Consider the following 17,983-nt stretch of genomic DNA (forward strand, 5'->3'; position numbering starts at 1 on the left):
AACAAAAACAACCAATCAAATCAAGATGCCAACATTTAAATTTGTCATTAATCATCAAAATCCACCATAACTTGCTACAGATTTGCTTCGTTGATATCATCACCTTCATTTCCACTACTTGGACCAGAAAAATCAAGTGGTACAGCATAAAATGTACTACTACTATTACCACCACTACCACTTTAATCTAAATCGGCATCAATATCATCTAATGAAATATATAACACATTATCAATAAATTAGTGATTAAAGTTATTGTAGTAAATGATCAGAAAATAAACTATAATACTCACGAAGCAAGTCTTCAATATTACTAGGAAGATCATACTCTTTTTCAACAACTTCTTCTATCACCCAAAAGTTAACCAAATCAATACTTTCATAATCAATTGGATCATGTTGCACCTTTTACTTTCTTTTTTGTCTTTCCTTCCTAACAAATTAAATACAATATATGATAAACTTAGTATAACATATTAGCTAAACAATTTCTAATGATGATATGAAATGAAAGTATGAAACATATATTACCTGGATTTAAAATACAAATTATATGTAACATACACAATATCATTTAGCCTATCATGTTCCAATCTATTCCTTCTTTTTTGTATGAATCTGATCAAAGAGACTCTAATTCTTTTCACACTCCGAAGAAGCATATGCTTGGCAAAGAATATGAACTGCCATGTTTTGTAAACATGGAGCAAAACCACCAAACAACCTCCACCATTCATCTACAAGTTACAATCCCATAACCCAACTATTAGTTATCAAATTAAGGAAATGAAAACATAAAATAAGTTACTCTTAAATATATATTCTTACTAGGTTGAAGTCTTTTTGCAGCTAAAAAAAACTTTAAGTCTATCAAAACTTTTCTTTTGATCTCTATACAAGTGTATTTCTTTCATGACCTCAACTGAATCTAAATTATTAACCTCCTAATGCAGTCTAACAAGATCAAGTAAACCTCGCATGACATCAGGTGTTTCTTTATAATTTTTATCGAAAAAGAAGGCAGGATTCAAGAAATAAGTCGCTGCATAAAAATTTTTTTTCAAATGTTTGTCCCATTTTGAGTTGATAATCTCTGTGTAAGGTTGATATGCAGTCTTATTATGACTAAACATTCTGATTGCATTTTGTCCTCATCATATCTTCATAGACATATCCCAATGATGGTTTATCATTAGCATTAACAATCCTCGTCAATTTAATCAACGGACTCATAAGTTTGTATGCAGTAAAACAATCATCCCAAAATTTGTTGTCTAAGATAATTGCACTAACAGCTCTACCATTAGCACTCCTTCCTAATTTGTGTCCAGTAAAATATCCACAACCAATGCTTATAAATTCACTTTTTGATGAAGACAGTGGCAAAATGAGTTGCACCTGGACGAAATCAAAATAAATTTCAGAATGGTGATTTATATTAAAACAAGTCATGCATCCTCAAAACAACTCGAACTAAATGAGTTGTACGAAACGTTACAACATTCAAATCACGTCGAGTCAATTGATCTTCATGGCTTTAAACCTCAAACTACTAAAAAACTTCTCCACAACTCAACATTTCGACTTGGTCATCTAATTACTCGAGTCCGACTTCGTAAAGTTTGACCTCGAGCAGGGGCACTATTCATGCACAAGTCCACAATTTAGTCAGGCCAAAAACGAATAAAGCCCAACCTACAGACATCGTTCCGATATACCCCTACCTGACCTCATAGAGGTCGGACACGGCGACGTAAGTCTAGCTCTACTTATCTAAATAAGTAACTAACTCCTAAGATATCTCCTATTAATCTAGAAGAGAGATCTCAACAACCTCCCTAACAAAAAAAAAAATGGTTATCCACCATCAAAGGTGGAACTACTCTAAAAGGTGGTTATCAATTCTATTATAAATACACTGACACCCTCATGTTTATTCAGAACCCAATCTACTAAAAACTTGTCTAAAACCCGTGCAAACTTAAGCATCAAAGTTCATTGTAGGTATCACCCCCACCTCCTCATGAGGAACTCGGATGGCGGCACCTTGGCACCAACAGAAGTCGAATGCTGCCCAAAAGGAGTCTGGATCTCACATTTAGATCCAAAAGCAACCCAGTTTCAGCTAACCCTCGTAATTGGGACAAAATAATTTAACTTTGGATGCTAGAGAGAGAGAGAGAGAGCGAGAGAGAGAGAGAGAGAGAGAGAGAGAGAGAGAGAGAGAGAGGTATAAATGAAGAGGATGAGACTCACCAAGGGTAAATTTGTCAAAAGGGTGATTTTAATATTAAATGGAACGTTAAGTACCATTTCGGACCCAAAAAAAATGTTTGGAACAATTTTGATATTATTCCTATTTTCATTCCAAATTCAAGAATACGACTGATACGATTGATTGGTCTGTGTGCCTCTCTTATTACTTTTTTGTATTCCCCTGTTCCTCGGATACAATTCGATCCTTCTACGGCCAAATCTCAATTTGTGGAAAGCCTTCGATGGCTTCCTTATGAAAACATCAATTTTTATTTAGGTATAGACGGTCTCTCTTTTTTCTTCGTGATATTGACCACATTTCTGATCCCTATTTGTATTTTAGTGGGTTGGTCTGGTATGAGAAGTTATGGTAAAGAGAACCCCAAACCTTAGGTACTAAAACCATAGTTATCAGACCGATCAGTTCAATAAAAAAACTAATAAATCGGTAGTCTAGCCGGTTTAGTTTACCTCACGGACTGTTCTTGCAAATAATCCGGTCAACAACGACCAAATATGTTGAAAATCGGGTGGTTCAATGCAACCCAAACACAGGTCAGAGAAACGAACCGTGCAGGTTCATGTGAACCGCGGAAGTCCTTTCTAGTGGAATTCATAAAACCCCACTGGAAAGGTTCGAACTAGGGGTGTTCGCGGTGCAGTTTGGTTCGATTTTTTAGAGAAAAGTCATCCGATCCAATCGTTAAATTAACATGCAGTTCGGTTTGGTTCGGTTTATTCGGTTTTTCAATCAATTCAAAAAAAATACTACCATACTATTTCACAGTCATGACGTTGAAATCAACAAACACAAATACACAATAACTAATAAAATCTTGATCCAATGAAATTCAACGACAAAAGAAATTAACATACGACAATTAAAGAAGTTTAAAAATTCAATAGTCAACACAACAAAAAATAAATATACATTTTCAATGTTTCTACGAGGAGCTACGAGGAGTGGCACAGCAGGCAATACAATCGGAGATCTGGTGCTTGTAGATTCATTTGAAAGAAAAACTGGTGCAGCATCAATCCATCATCATAACACAAACTCTTTCATGACCATTTATATGCTTTTTTTTTATATCCTGTACATTTCTGTAGATTGAAACAATAAGAAAGGATATTTCTAGCCCATAAACATCATGATTCACTGAACATTAAAAATACCTGCAATTTGATAGATTCTCCAAAGTTATTCATATGAACTCTTTTCAACAAAATGCATAAATCTGCAAACAAAGATCCAAACATTTTAAGTAATTAGGAGATCCAAAGCTAACTGTATCATTGAACAAGTATGTCTAGCTGATTAAAGAAATGGAACACATACCCTTGGACATCAGAGCAATACTTAGCTGCTTCAGAATTTCAATTACCCAAAAAATAACATTGAAATTAAAATAATATAATTGGTGCCAAATTTTTTAAACTCAGGGTGGAACCACTAAGCACAGGTGAAAGAGGCAAACAATCAAATTTTTTTTAAGTTAATTGCGATCTGCAAAACAAACAAATATACCGTTTGAAATTAAATTAAAATTTCAGACAAATACGAGAAAATATTTACATTAGAAATAAAGGTTAGGAGTACCATTATCTTTAGATAGAGCTACAAATGAATATTTTCTTAGCTTCTCAAATCTAACCCATGTCATCATACAAAATCAATTAGTTAATTCTAACATCTCTCCTATTTTAGCCATTTCGATTACCTTGGAACCTTTCGACTATTTTAGCCATTTCCGTTGATCGGTTTTAAAACAGTTTCTTGTTTTTGAAATAAAAAAAAAACACTAGGTTAATGTTCCTAAAATACATTTTAACTATTCTCTTTATTGGTATTTCAACGAGAAAAAAAATTAGAAATGCTTAATTTCAGGACTCAAAGAGTACTCTAACTCATTTTTTCCTTTAGATTTTCTCTACATACTCACTTGAACTCATCACTCAACATCACTAATAATGCATAAACTTTAAATGTCTCTGCTACTCAATGAAGTAAACAATCTCAATAGACAATAGTTGTATTTTACCATGGTCATTACTCATTTTCCCCTTATTTTCTAATGGATCAGTGATATCGATCTGTGTATTAGACAAGATTGTTTGTATTGTTTTGCAACATTTTTCATGAATAGTTTTCTTAAAAAAGTGCTGCATATTTCATCGTAAATTCACGATTGTTTATTGCTTTTGTTTTGTTTTCATATTTTTATCTACTATAATAACATGCAAGTATAAGAAACGCACCGCATAAAGTTCAATAATCATAACATATATTCATATTTTAACATAAAATTGACTTTCCAAGATAGCAAGGTATATACCAAATTGATTAAAAAATTTTCCGTCTTTCTAACTTAAAAAAATTTAAAGAAATACAAAATATCACAAATAAAGATATCAATTTCGTTAACTTTCGACCCGTTTGGCTAGACAACTAAGAGTCTGAAACAGACCATTCTATTTTACTTAGCTTATTAAAATGACTCTTGTTTGGTCACTGATAAAATTTCAATTATGAGAAGTTTTATTTAAAAATAAAAATATGTAAATCTAATGAATTGAAGATAACAAGAAAATTTACCATGAAACCTCAAATAGTACTCCAGAAGTATTGATTGGCACAAAAAGGATAACCAACTAAAACATCTATTTAAAATACAAGACAACCAAGGTTCTGAAAACCGAATTGGTCATCGAACCGCTTTAGTTATTGGTTTATTGATTTATAGGTTCAACCGATTTGACTGTGGTTGAATCGAAAAAATCGTTTTATAATAAAATAATAAATAAAATATAAATAAACACATTAAAATATAATTATAGTTTAATATAAACTTTAAAATATCATCCAGATTAAAAGTACTACATATACCAAAATGTTATGATCTCATTCAAATACAAATTCAAGTCAAATAACAAAAACATCCAACCAAACATAAAATGTCAACATCCAAGTTTATCATCAATCATATTTATTCATATTCACAATTTTATCACATTCATTCATATTCACAATCCTTTGCCTTATTAAGCATATATGTTCCACAATTAATGTCCACACCTAAAAATAAACCAATAACAAAAATTGTGTATTAAATTAAGTGAAATCATTCATCCACTTGAAATGAAAATGGCAAATAAAACACCTGCTCTGAGAATATCAGCAACAGCATCTTCTGCTGATTTTGTATACTTCTATATTCATAAACAGTAGCCACTACATGCTACAATTTAATATTAGGAAGGATACTAGTTATGCCTAGCAGAATTTCTTAGTCTTTTAAGAGTATAAATAAGGGACATTCAAGAGATGGTTTCAGTTACGGAAGGCGCCCAATCCATTTGCCAATTTGGAAACATTCGAAATTGTGTTCTATTGCAGAATGGAATATTGAGTGGGAAGAGATTAAAGCTAGACTAAGGCAACAACAGCAACCACCACAAATCGATCAAGAAGCAACCAAATCACAGCTATCAACAGAACAAGAAATTGCAACAGCATCAAGAGAAATTCAAGAAAAAAAGAGAGGCCGAAATCAATGCAAATTCATATTCAACAAGCAATTTAGCCAGATTCAACAAGCAATTTAGCAACAAATCCAACAACAAATCACAAATTCAATTTCACAAGATCAGCTCACAAATCAACAAGTCCAGAATATGAAATTGATGAAGAAGAAGAATCAGATTTTAATTTTGAATTTCAACCATAACAACAACTAGAAGAATCAACAGAAATTGCAGATCAAGCAGGAATTCAAAATTCAAATCCAAAAATTCAATAAAAAATAAAAAATAACTCTAAATCCAAAAAATCAGGTACGCTTAGAGACAATTGCAAAGAAAGTAGCAAATCGCAACAATAGTGGAAAAATCAGAACAACTTTCAAAGATTCAAGCGGAACCGCTTTTATCATGGGGTCTTCAACAACGGCTTTCGGCGGGGTGACTTCTCCTCTCTCGTAGCTTCGGTCTCTCTCGCTTCCTTCCTCACGTGACAGCGACGACGATGGCTTTGTGCAGCTCCAACAAACCCTAGCAGCAGCGGTGATGGATTGGCAGCGATGGAGGCACGGCGGCGACGGTGGCTGGACGGAAGTTGCGTCGGTGGCTTCTATGACGGTGAGACGACAAAGGACTGGAGAAGCTCAAGGGAGTTCTGCTTCGCGTTGAGAGTATAGGGAAGACTCTGGAGGGGTAATGGTTAGGGAACTTAGGGTGTTAGGGTTGCACGAAGGAAACGCTGCCGTTTTTTGGAAAAATTCAAAAACTGGCTGGGTCACGGTTCGGTTCCACCAACCGGTTCTCGGCCGGTTCAACGGTCCAACTCCGGTTTTCCAATCTTCCGGTTATAGGATTTGTTCGAACCGTATTTGTCAATGGTTCACGGTTCGACCGGTTCAACCGGCCGGTTCGAACCGGTTTTCAGAACCTTGAAGACAACTATGACGGAATCAAAACCTGAACAAAAATTTAAAAATAACTCGGATTAATCCCATAAAATAATGGTGTGGCCACCATCATCCACAATGTTTCGATTTCTAATAACATCATTGGCAGCAACTTGTGACTGCCCGAGTAACATTTTATGCCCTTTTTTAAACTTACAACAATAATTTCTACCATGGCTTACAACCATTTTGGATGGTTTCATACTTCAAAAGTATTTCTTTTCATAAGAAACCAGACCATGGATTCCACCTTCAACCTGCGCTGCTCCAGTCCGAACCTGAACAGAGCATACCAAGTATTGAGAAACAAATTTGAGTAAATTCCCCCTTTGGTCTTAGGAAGTATTTCAGAAAAACATTAGTTCAGAAAAGCTTATAAAATTTATAATACCAATCTGAACGACAATATTAACATAAACCATATTTTATTGTTTCCTGAGTTAATTCCATGACGACGAGGTTGCAATTGCAGGCAAACACATCTGATTCCCCTTACACAATTTAGAGTAAAGTGTGTTTTCAGATAGTGCTTTTTTCCTCTTGTGATTTTCAATTCAAGATGCATGTTCGTATAGAACACTAGTATTTTTTGAATCCTAACTTGTATGGGAACAACTCTTCCGAACGGAAAGAGAACAAAACCTAAAATATGAGGTAAAATAATTGCCTGCTTCTGGAATACATTTACAAACCACTCATTTCAATCTATAATGTTAGGAAGTTGTAGAAATCTAAAAATGCCGTAGGGAATAATCTCAAAACATGCATTAAACGTGTTCTAGGAAAATGCAAAATTTTAACACAAATGTTTTTTACTCCTTTTCCCTTTGTTTGGTTTGAAAACAATAAAATAATTAAAAATAAAAAACCCCTGTAGAGAACTACAGTTCAAGGGTAAATGGTTGAGAAAATAGGAACTAGCGTATTTAGTGTAGAAATGATGAAGATAACAGGAAACGATAACCGTACCTCTAGCCTTAACACCTTGGATCTGAGGAGGTCATGAGCAGACTGCAGAGAGTTGGCACCGATATCTTGAAACCCTTGCTTGACAGCTTGCATGGTGTATGGTAGGAACTTCAAAACAGAACCCTTATCTTTAACAGCTCCAACAACACCCTGAGCAATTTTTAGTTTTGCAGTGTCACCCAAATATCTTTGATCACTTCCTTTAGTCATAGCTTCTAGTGAACCCATTCCTCTATACTTCTTGACTCGTTGACCATTCTGGTGAAGTAAAAATCAATTATGCATATTAACCAAAGGCAAGGAAGAAGAATAGCTCAAGAGTTTATTTGTTAGAACTAGAATGGCCAAGTCAAATATCGAAAACATTGCAATCTTTTCCCTTCAAGTACACCAAGGACTTGAAACAAATATTAATCATGAATTACCCCCAAAGTTTCTTCCCAATTATTCATCTACCATTTCAGTGTCAACACCAAATACAAAAACAATTAAATATATAAAAATATTTTTCCTCTGAGCATAGAGTTTTGATGCTCTTAACAATTTCATCTTTTTTCTAAGCAGTAATTTTTTTTTTTATCATCACACTGATCCACATTATATCACAGCTATTGTTGCAGAGCCTGACCCAGTTTTTTATTCATACCTGATATTCATAAGCTCCGGGAGCCTCATTGCTACCAGCTAAGAAGCTTCCCATCATAACTGTAGATGCTCCCAATGACAAAGCCTTGACAATATGCCCAGAGTTTGAGATGCCACCATCGGCAATCACAGGAACACCGCTTTTATACGCAATAGATGCAACCTTGTAAACTGCAGTTGCCTGAAAAGCATGAAGTCAATATTGATAACTTAGCACCCGCAAGCCAGAACATATAATTGAGAACAGGGTAGAAAGCAGGACTGAAAATTCCCAAACACGTAAATGCAATATTAACAATCTATACAAAGTCAAAACTACTTAAACTTCGTCATTCCATAAGAAAAACATCACCATCTAAAGCAAAATGCAAACCCAATCACTGAATACTATTCAATAAGTCAACACTGTTCAAACAAATGCAATTCTAATCATTTAATAAGTTAATACTGTACAATCCTTACAACTGAGTAGCAAGACCTCTTCTGCAATTAAGCTCAACCTAATCACTGAACCAAACCTTCTCAAAACATAAGAACTATCCAAATTTATCACAATCTAAACTCATATCTAACAAACAGCTCAAAACTCCAGGCCATCAACAAACACTAACACAAGCAGCAAAGATCAAAGATAACATCAAATTGAAAAATAAAATAAAACAAAATAACGTTCATACCTGACCACGCCCAACTGCACAAACCTCCTGTGTGGTGCAAATTGAACCAGACCCCATACCAACCCTCAATCCATCAACACCAGCTTGGATCAGATTCTCAGCCTGGTACATAGTGACCACGTTCCCACCAACCACATCCAGTTCCGGGTACACTTTCTTCACATACTTGATCATCTCCAATTGGTAACTAGAATTACCCTGTGAGCTGTCAAGAATCACCACATTAACCCCAGCCTTCACCAAGTGCTCCAACCTCTGCTTGTCTTGCTCCCTTGTCCCTATCGCTGCCCCAACCATCCATTCCCCGTCGGCACCCAACGACCCTGGCCCTGCCAGCTTTGGGTACCCTTTAACCTTCTCAACATCATCCTTGGTAACCACATCAACCACCTCGTTGTCCTTCACCAGCCCAACGAAATTCGCCTTCTTCTCCTCCAAGACCTTGTCAATTTCCTTCAAAAAGTATGGGAGGCAGAAAAACTTAGATAATGTAAAGAAAGACAACACCAAAAGATTTTATTTAATGAAAGCAAAGTATTCGTCCTTGCCTTCAAGTCATGGCTCCAAGGCACCGTAATAGGTGTCGAGGGAGCCATGTAATCGCGGACTTTCAAGCTCTTGTCGCTTTGATTCATGTAGTCTTCTTTTGACACGTAGCCGAGTAGCTTGGACTTAGAGTTGCCAGACTCTGTGACGAGGATGAAGGGAGAATCGGCAAAGTCGTCCGGGGAGTCAATGTAAGCTGAGGGAGGGAGGAAGACCGGGTGGGAGAGGATGGGAACGCGGCGGGACTTGGCGGAGCGGATGATGGCGGCCTGGGTGGCGGGGGAGATGTTGGAGTGGATAATAGCGATGGCGCCGAGAGAGGCCATGGCAGCAGCCATGGCGGACTCGGAAACGGTGTCCATCGGAGAAGCAACGAATGGGACAGAGAGAGGGACATTGCGGGAGATGCGGGAGGAGAGATCGACAGCCTCCGCCGGAAAGTCGATGTAGTGAGGGAGGAAGATGACGTCATCATAGGTGTAGGAGAAGCCCTGGTTGAATAGCTTCTCCGCCGTGAAACCGTCTTCGATCGGCGGCGGAGTGAAGTCCATGGCAGTGGCGGCGATGGTGGTGGTGGTTGTGGTTGCCGGGGAATATTAAATATTAAATAACTAATAATATAATAGTCACAATGGATAGGCTTTAAGTTGTTTCGTTTGCGTAGGTGAGCACTGAGCAGGGAGATGAGCAAGGTTGTGAGAACTGAACCAGTCAATGAACAGGTAAGGTAACTGTTCACTGGTTCAACCGGTTTAATTAAGACACAATAAATGAAGATACCCCAATACCTGTTCTAAACAAAACACAATAATTTATATCAGATGCAAGGAAATGCATTGATGCCACAAAGATATCCCATATAAACCTTTAAGAATTATAGGAAAATTTCCTTAAAGCAGGTACAAATAGCTCTTGAGAATGATATCTTACAACTTCTGGCAGAAAACACATATTTAAACAAAATATAAGGACTAAACTTTCAGTGTAAAAAATAAATCATTGTAAAATGCAGCAGAAACCATATCTTTAAGTTGACTGTAATAGAACCTTGTATGCAAAAAGCAAAGGTGTAATAATGGTGCTTATTATCAAAACCAGCAGTGAACTAATCATTCAATGATTCAATCAACACCAAGAATACAGTGACAATTCAGCAACAATTCAGCGATCATCAACCACAATTTTATATTTAAAATCAGTAACAACAGAAATTATATGATTGCAAAGTAGTAATAACAGTGAAGTAGCATTCAGCAGCAACAGAACCAACTGCAACAACTAAAAAACTTCATGCCAACAATAACTTCAGAATTCAATTTCGGAACACAAACTCAACTCAGAATCTTAAAAATTAACTAGAAAATAAAGATGAAACTGAAGAAGACGTTACCTACCGGTGAGACGCCGAGGGAGGAACGGGGTGACAGAGTTAGCTCGGAAAGAGGAAGGGGAGTGACGGCGACGACAGAGGAGACGGCAACACCGGCGAACACAGAGGGAGAGAGCTCGAACAGAGGAGACGCCTATACCCAGCGAAGAAGAGTGGCGATGACAACGATCAGGGCTGCGGTGGCTGCGGTGGCTGCGGGAATGGGGAGCTAGGGTTCTTTTTTCTTTCAATTCCCAAATTTCCCTTCAGTTTCAGAGAGGAGGGGTTTGGGGTTGGGGCTGTATTAGATTTTACTATGAACACTACTCTGATTTATCATGTCTATGTACTGGGTTCTAATAAATAATATTTTTTGAATATATTTAAACACATCTAAATAAGATAAATATTAAAAATAATTAAAAAATTAATTTATATTTTATCAATAAAATATCAAAATTATTATAATTTATTTAAAAATACTTATATATTTTACATATATGTTGTCTTAATGACTTAATCTAACCATGAAATCCCTAAACTACCCCGAAATTACCCAAACCCTAATGTACTCCCCATACTCCATTAGACAGAACACTCGCGTTCATTCACCCCTCACCCAGCGCCACAAACTCTCCCTCCAATCCAGACCTCCTCACAGCGCCGTCGTCCTCCCTCTCCTCCGTCTACCGCCGGACAACAGTAACTCATACCAGCGGCCTTTTTCTCTCCCTCTCCTTTCCTCGTAGCACCTCTCTCTCTCTCCCTCGTCCTCCACGGCTCCACGCAGCAGCAGGCCAGAGCAGCACGCACCAGTACCCCCGCGTATCGCCCTCCACTCCGCCGTCGCTCAAGCTTCAAGGTCTCGCAGCCCCTTCCATCCGCGCAGTCCCTATTTTCGCCGTCCAGCCCCGCCGTGTCGTCCTCCCTAGGTGTTGGGATTTTTTTCTATTTTTCTGACTTCTAATTGTTTTTAGGTTGTGACTTGATGATTTTTCTGTTCGTTATGATGATTGGTTCTTGGTACTGATTTACTGATTGCTTATGGTGATTTTCAATTTGTTGTGATTATTGGTTCTGATTTTTAATTTTTATTCTGATTATTTGTTCTCTACTTTTTTTCTATTCTGATTTTCTTTTTTATGATTCTTTGCTTTTTTGTTCTGAAAAGAGTGGTAAAGATGGCATTGAGCATGAAGATAAATTCCACAAAGGCAAGTTTGAATATGCAGATCTATTACCTTCCTTACTAATTAAGTGAGGAATTCCTGATGATACTCATGGGCCTCAATTGTTTGTTAAAAAGTTTTGGAACTTATTGCATGCTTTGTTAATGAGGCCATGGGCATCTTCTGGGTTTATTGGGTATGTATCTATGCGTGTATCAATGTCAATTCAATACATAGCAAGCTTGATCTCTGAGAGCCAATGTGAACAAGAACAATAATTATCATTGGGAGGGATGGAAGGAAGATTGAGTTAACACTTAACACCAAAGATTTGATTAGATCAAAGAACTTCACTTTATTTTCCTTTGTGTGAATCAAGTTGAGTGGTGTTTTGGTTCTTCTTTACTTTTGTTTTTCTTTTCTCTTTAGTTTGCTTGTGTAATTTTTTGTTTCTGTTTGCTGACTTACTTCACTGTTTTTATTCTTTTTTATTTTGGTAACCTTTGCCTTAAGTAACCACTAAACACTAGCCACAGGTTCTACTCTTTATAGAACGAACTTTGCCACTTAAACCCATTGCCAAAAGAAATTAGAGGCTAGTACTTTTAGAAGATTTGCTTTGATAAAAGAAGCTCAACCCATTGAGTGATCCTGGTTTCAAGATGTCGCATGTTGTTATAACTTGTGCTTTAAAAGAAAAGTGGAATCTCTGGCCATAAATCATAAATCAGTCATAGCAAATATGAATATTGGTTCTCTACTATTATTTTATTTAAATTTTTTTGTTATGATTCTTTGTTGTGTTGTTCTGAAAAGAGTGGTAAAGATGGCATTAAGCATGAAGATAAATTTCCTTTAGAACATATTTTTTTAATTAGCGTAAAAGTTGAAAAACTGAACCAAACCAAATTGAATATTTTATGTATAATTTGTGCGGATGTTTTTTTTTCCCTTCTAAAATCCAAACCAAACAGCAAACCACACACCCCTAGCCAGAGTAGCTGCTGCTCTATTTCATGACGGTTACTCAGAATTATTATTTTTGAAGCTCACTTATTATTTATTTTTTTTTGTTTTTGTCATGTTTCAGATTAGTTGTCACTTGTCAGTGATGGAGCATGGGTCACACTCTGATCAGAGTAAATCAACTTTTTCTCTGGCAGATGAGGATCATACATTTGCAAATTCTATGAGATTCACATTAAATCAAGAGTAAGTAGTGTGAAAACCATGTGTTTTTAATCTTAGGAATTTATTCTTCCATTTTGAGAGGAAACTACATAAAATGACACAGAAATGAAAGAAACAGTATATAGCTATAGCTATATAGCTGAAAATGAAAGAAATCTTATTGGAGCATTAAGCAGTTACACACCCCAAGAATCTCCCAATTTAGATGCCTAACTGACTGCTCTCCATATTCTCCCTTCTTACTAGTTACAACAAACTTGACACATACGTCGCACATCCCTTCTGTTTCACATTTCCCTGCAGATGTCATCACCCAGGGACCATTACACTATGCTTGTCCCAATTTCAATTGGTTCCTGTTATCCCTTGATTTTATATTAGAAATATATTCAAAATCAGTCAATGGAATTTGATATATGTCCTTGTAAGCAATATCATACAAGGTTGCCTTATAGCATATCATACAAGGTTGCCTTATAGCAACTTTGTCAGAAAAATCCATTAGCAATGCAAAAGCTCTATATCCAACAATTAATTTAGTGCCAGGAAATACCTTTGAATTTGAGGCATTTCTTTCCAACCACCAAAATAAAGAAGTAAGCAGCATGCTGCTCTGAATTCATGTCTTCCTTATAATGACCAATCAAACTTTGTCTAGATTCTGCTTTACTATAAATCTTTACATGCTTGGTCCTTATCCATGATAAAGAGGAGGGTTGCATTAGACCAATGGTAGCAAGTGTAAGACTTTGTCAAACTTCACCCAAAAGAATTAATGAATTCTTGAAATAAATATGAACTGAACTGAATCCTTATTGGGAAGCATGAATTTCTCCCACATATCTGTGAGGAGACTGGAGAGGACGGGGGATTGAGCCATAATATCTCTATTGCTATTGATTTCTCTCTGTATTTTTTGTGGCACATAATTAATTATCCATTAGTTTAGGTTTTGCATCTCTCTTTCTCTCTCCTTCACTTATAGCTTTTATTTTTAGTACTATATATCCTAATGAGATGATATCATTAATGTTTCTTGCAGTCCAAGAGTTACATTTTGTGGGTACAGCATTCCTCATCCGTCAGATAACCGCGTTAACATCAGAGTCCAGACAACAGGTAACATATGGCATGCCTTTCAACTATAGTAGGTATCATCATAGATTTTCTTTAACTTCATTATTCATCTATCATTTGTTCAACTGTAAAAACTTGTGAACTAGATCTCTTCACCTAATAAAGATGAGAGGACAATGATTAATCATGATTGCTTTTCTGCAAAGTTTTTCACAGCACCTTTTTATTCATCATCTCATATCTAAGGCAATTTTCCTAGCCTGATCCTGTCGTTTTCTTGGCATTTCAAATTTCATCTTGTTATCATTTAAGTGGTCTTAATCTGATCCTCTTTTCTTTTTTTAGCTGCTCCTCTTACGGTGGTTTCTGGCCATTTCAGGAAGATATGAGTAAAGTCTAATTTGTTGTCTTATGCATGATTGAACTTGAGGCTGAAATGAGTGTTTTGAGAAAAGTGTGGTGAATCAAGTCCTATTCAATGCTCAAAAATCATATATATAGCATTGACTGGGAGATAGATTGAGGACATGTTAATACCCGCAGGCATTCCCATAAAATTTATTGATTTAATCCAATTATCATTCATTTGGTCTTATTGTGTTCATTGCTTTATCATTATGCAACTGTAGGGGATCCGGCACGAGAAGTTTTAAAGGATGCATGTCATGATCTGATGCTTATCTGCCAACATGTAAGGAGCACTTTTGATAAGGCTATCAGTGATTTCAAAAAGAGCGAGACTGTAGAGATTGATGATTCTGAATAGTAGTATTTTCTAGTTATATACTTGGTTGTTATTCTGTGGTTTGTTGATTCCCCACTGTGTATGGTTGGTATCAAAAGTTCATTAATATAAAAGCCAGTTTTGCTTTCAATGATGATGTGCTGGAGACAAGACAAGGGACCTTCTATTCTTGTTTGTTACTTTGGTTAATACACTAGTCTTTTAATTTTTTCTTTAGCAAATTAATGACTTCTGATTACCAAATTCTCATGCTCCTTGACATTTTTATTTTGCATAGAACTAGTTTTACACCAATAGTTGTACAAAAGGTCTCTTGGTTATCAACCATGTTTGCCTTTGCTTCTCTAGTCTCATTGGTGCAAATTACTATAACCCAGGCCTAGGGTATTGTTATTTAAAAGCGTCCAGTTTTACAGTATTGTTTGTGTTTATGATTTTACTAACTTTCTCATTGATTTCTTACCATTTAAAATTCACAATATTCTTAGAATATTACATGTGAAACCTACGCACAAATAAATATTAATTTTTTCCGTTTTTATTTAATGATGTTGTTTGGTGGAACCTAAAAATTATTTCATTAATATAAAAATTCAATTACAAATATTTAAATGGGATTAATATTGATTTGGTTCCTATGATATCGGGTTAAAATCAAAATTATCTCTAACATTTTTTTTTTGGTTTGTAAACGCCCTTAATATTCTATTCTAATTAGTATTAAAGTTGTCTTTTTGAAGACTAATTTTAAAAGGGTGAATACTCGTCTTGATTCTTGATTATTTTTTTTAAAACTATAAGGTATCCAATAAAATTTCTTTTTTTTGATCTTTGATATTTAACTGTGAGACTGGTTAATCTTTCTGTTAATGGTTCTTCTTTAGAATATACTTATGTGACACGTTAATCACTAATATATTTTTTATTTAATTTTTATAAGTAAAAAACAATTTAAGAAAGTTACTAATATTTTTTAGTTTTATATAGTTAATTTAGTCAATGTATTTGAAAAATGTAAGAAAAATAAAAAAAAATAAACAGGCTTGACAATTACTCTTAAAAGATAATAAGGCTCCCAACAAAAAAGAATTTGTGAATTCTAGTTGGCTCTTAATGGATAAATCAACCATTAATATAGAGAGAAAATACTAACAGATGATCAGTCTCATAAAAATAAAGATCAAGGGCCAGAAAGGGTATTTTTTTTTAAGGTCCCCTTGTCTTTCGAGATAATTGTTAGGAGCCGTTTAGAGTTTTTTTTTCTCTTTTTAAATGCTAAAAATAGCTTACCATCGCACCAATTCTCACCTTGCATTCATCACCACTGTCTTTCTCTCCATGGTCACCACTGCCACCGCCACCACTAGCACTTTGAGAAATTTTCTTTTCAAATCCAACAATATCAAATCTTTCAAATCCAAAAACAACAACAATAAACCATTCAGGTTTTTTTTCTTTGGAAAAAAGAAAGAATGAAAAAAAAATCAATTAGAGAGAGACAAAATGAGATATAGAGAGAAATAGAGACAACAAGGTTGTTAACTTGCTTCGCCATTGTTATCATCGGAGAAGGTCGTCAATCCATGCCCAGGGCAACAATCCAACAAGTTAGTGGCAACACCGAATCTTCCACCTCCCATCCCATGCAATGGTCAATTTCATGTCATGCGAACAGAGAGAGAACCGCCATAGGTGGGAGAGGGTGCGATAGTGGCATTTGCAGGCTTGCAGCACACTTGAGAGGGATGAAAATTTTGAACTTTGTTGAGGAATTATTGAAGTGAGGTCTGAAAACTAGAGATGGAGTAGAAGAATAGCAAAGAGATGGGGATGTTGAAGCACACAAGGTATCGTAGAAGTGTAAGGATTTTGTTCATGAACTGACCCACAATTTAGTCAGGCCCAAAACAAATAAAACCCAACCTATAGATATCTCCTATTAATCTAGAAGGGAGATCTCAACAACCTCCCTAACAAAAGGGAACAGTTATCCACCATCAAAGGTAAAACTATTCTAAAAGGTGGTTATCAATTCTACTATAAATACACTGACACCCTAAGATATATTCAGACCTAATCAACTAAAAACCTGCTTAAAATCCGTGCTAACTTAAGTATCGGAGTCCATTGTAGGTACCACCCCCACCTTCTCACGAGGAACTCAGACGGCGATACCTCGGTACCAACAGAAGTCGGACGCTATGCATCCAGTTCAAACAGCTTGATTAATATAAAGTTATTACGAAGAACAAAATTTCACAGGAAAATAAAGCATTTTTTATAAACAAATATCAAAAAGTGCACCTCTGACATACAATGATTCTTCTGCAACAAAGATGTGTGAATAACTCCCAAGGATTTCACGTGAATCTGACCTTTTCATGGTGGTATCAAAATCAAAGCTTCCACTCTCTCTTGCACCTGCTCTTCTACTCTTCATGGTGAACTATTTCTTCTCATGCAATAGGATGAATCACGATGCAGAACTTAGTTTTCTTCTCAAACTCGGAATTTGCTGTTGTGCCGACGTTACAACCTCAAGAAGAATCACGGTAGAGTTTTTGGCCACCACTGACTCCCGGTCCTCCAAGTCACATCTACAGGGCTTCCAATGCTGGCGCTACCATTTCTGATCTTTGGTATTGAAACTCTACTTACGCGATACACGCCTCCACTTTCAAAATCAACCACAGATACCTACTCATGGTAACGAAGCAGCTGCTATTCCAAATGCACAGGTTTTATAAAAATAAATAAATAAATAAAATGTCCTATATTGAAGGAAGAATGGATAACATTGTTGGTAAGAATAATGAATTTTTTTCAACTTATGTTCATGCAAGAGAATGCAGCATCAGCCAATTTGAATGTGA

At 35.9% G+C, this 17,983-nt stretch overlaps 2 protein-coding genes across 9 annotated transcripts; one reads left to right on the forward strand and one right to left on the reverse strand.

The window, feature by feature from the left end:
* Positions 1 to 6,743: 6,743 nt before the first annotated feature.
* LOC112750920 (inosine-5'-monophosphate dehydrogenase) lies at positions 6,744 to 11,286 on the reverse strand. 4 transcript variants are annotated; one of them, XM_025799846.2, is made up of 6 exons: positions 10,954 to 11,286; positions 9,562 to 10,347; positions 9,014 to 9,466; positions 8,338 to 8,517; positions 7,692 to 7,949; positions 6,744 to 7,000 (listed from the first exon to the last, which is right to left on the reverse strand). In XM_025799846.2, exons 2-6 carry the CDS (start codon positions 10,108 to 10,110, stop codon positions 6,929 to 6,931), a joined length of 1,512 nt encoding a protein of 503 aa, XP_025655631.1. In that variant the 5' UTR covers positions 10,111 to 10,347; positions 10,954 to 11,286; the 3' UTR covers positions 6,744 to 6,928. The 4 variants fall into 4 exon arrangements, with proteins under 4 accessions (XP_025655631.1, XP_025655625.1, XP_025655639.1 ...); XM_025799840.2 differs by having other exon boundaries at positions 9,562 to 10,352; XM_025799854.2 differs by having other exon boundaries at positions 10,950 to 11,286.
* A 159-nt stretch (positions 11,287 to 11,445) lies between these two features.
* Positions 11,446 to 15,353, forward strand: LOC112750942 (uncharacterized). 5 transcript variants are annotated; one of them, XM_072220248.1, is made up of 5 exons: positions 11,447 to 11,975; positions 12,100 to 12,142; positions 13,188 to 13,309; positions 14,331 to 14,407; positions 14,995 to 15,353. In XM_072220248.1, the coding sequence occupies exons 2-5, from the start codon at positions 12,110 to 12,112 to the stop codon at positions 15,129 to 15,131; spliced, it is 369 nt and encodes a 122-aa protein (XP_072076349.1). In that variant the 5' UTR covers positions 11,447 to 11,975; positions 12,100 to 12,109; the 3' UTR covers positions 15,132 to 15,353. The 5 variants fall into 5 exon arrangements, with proteins under 5 accessions (XP_025655680.1, XP_072076349.1, XP_072076368.1 ...); XM_072220267.1 differs by having other exon boundaries at positions 11,456 to 11,860; positions 12,100 to 12,475; XM_025799881.2 differs by having other exon boundaries at positions 11,456 to 11,860.
* The last annotated feature ends 2,630 nt before the right edge of the window (positions 15,354 to 17,983 follow it).

Source organism: Arachis hypogaea, chromosome 2 (assembly GCF_003086295.3).
Source record: "Arachis hypogaea cultivar Tifrunner chromosome 2, arahy.Tifrunner.gnm2.J5K5, whole genome shotgun sequence".
NCBI classification, from domain to species: Eukaryota; Viridiplantae; Streptophyta; class Magnoliopsida; order Fabales; family Fabaceae; genus Arachis; species Arachis hypogaea.

Bases quoted from the DNA above. Each gene is read 5' to 3' on its own strand.
- LOC112750920 (XM_025799846.2), bottom strand. From the start codon at position 10,110: ATGGACTTCACTCCGCCGCCGATCGAAGACGGTTTCACGGCGGAGAAG. The intron at 9,467-9,561 runs GCAAGGACGAAT...TACTTTTTGAAG, and splicing joins CTTGGAGCCATGACTTGAAG to GAAATTGACAAGGTCTTGGA. The intron at 8,518-9,013 runs GTATGAACGTTA...CATGCTTTTCAG, and splicing joins GTGCAGTTGGGCGTGGTCAG to GCAACTGCAGTTTACAAGGT.
- LOC112750942 (XM_072220248.1), top strand. From the start codon at position 12,110: ATGGCATTGAGCATGAAGATAAATTCCACAAAG. The intron at 13,310-14,330 runs GTAAGTAGTGTG...TGTTTCTTGCAG, and splicing joins AGATTCACATTAAATCAAGA to TCCAAGAGTTACATTTTGTG. The intron at 14,408-14,994 runs GTAACATATGGC...ATGCAACTGTAG, and splicing joins CATCAGAGTCCAGACAACAG to GGGATCCGGCACGAGAAGTT.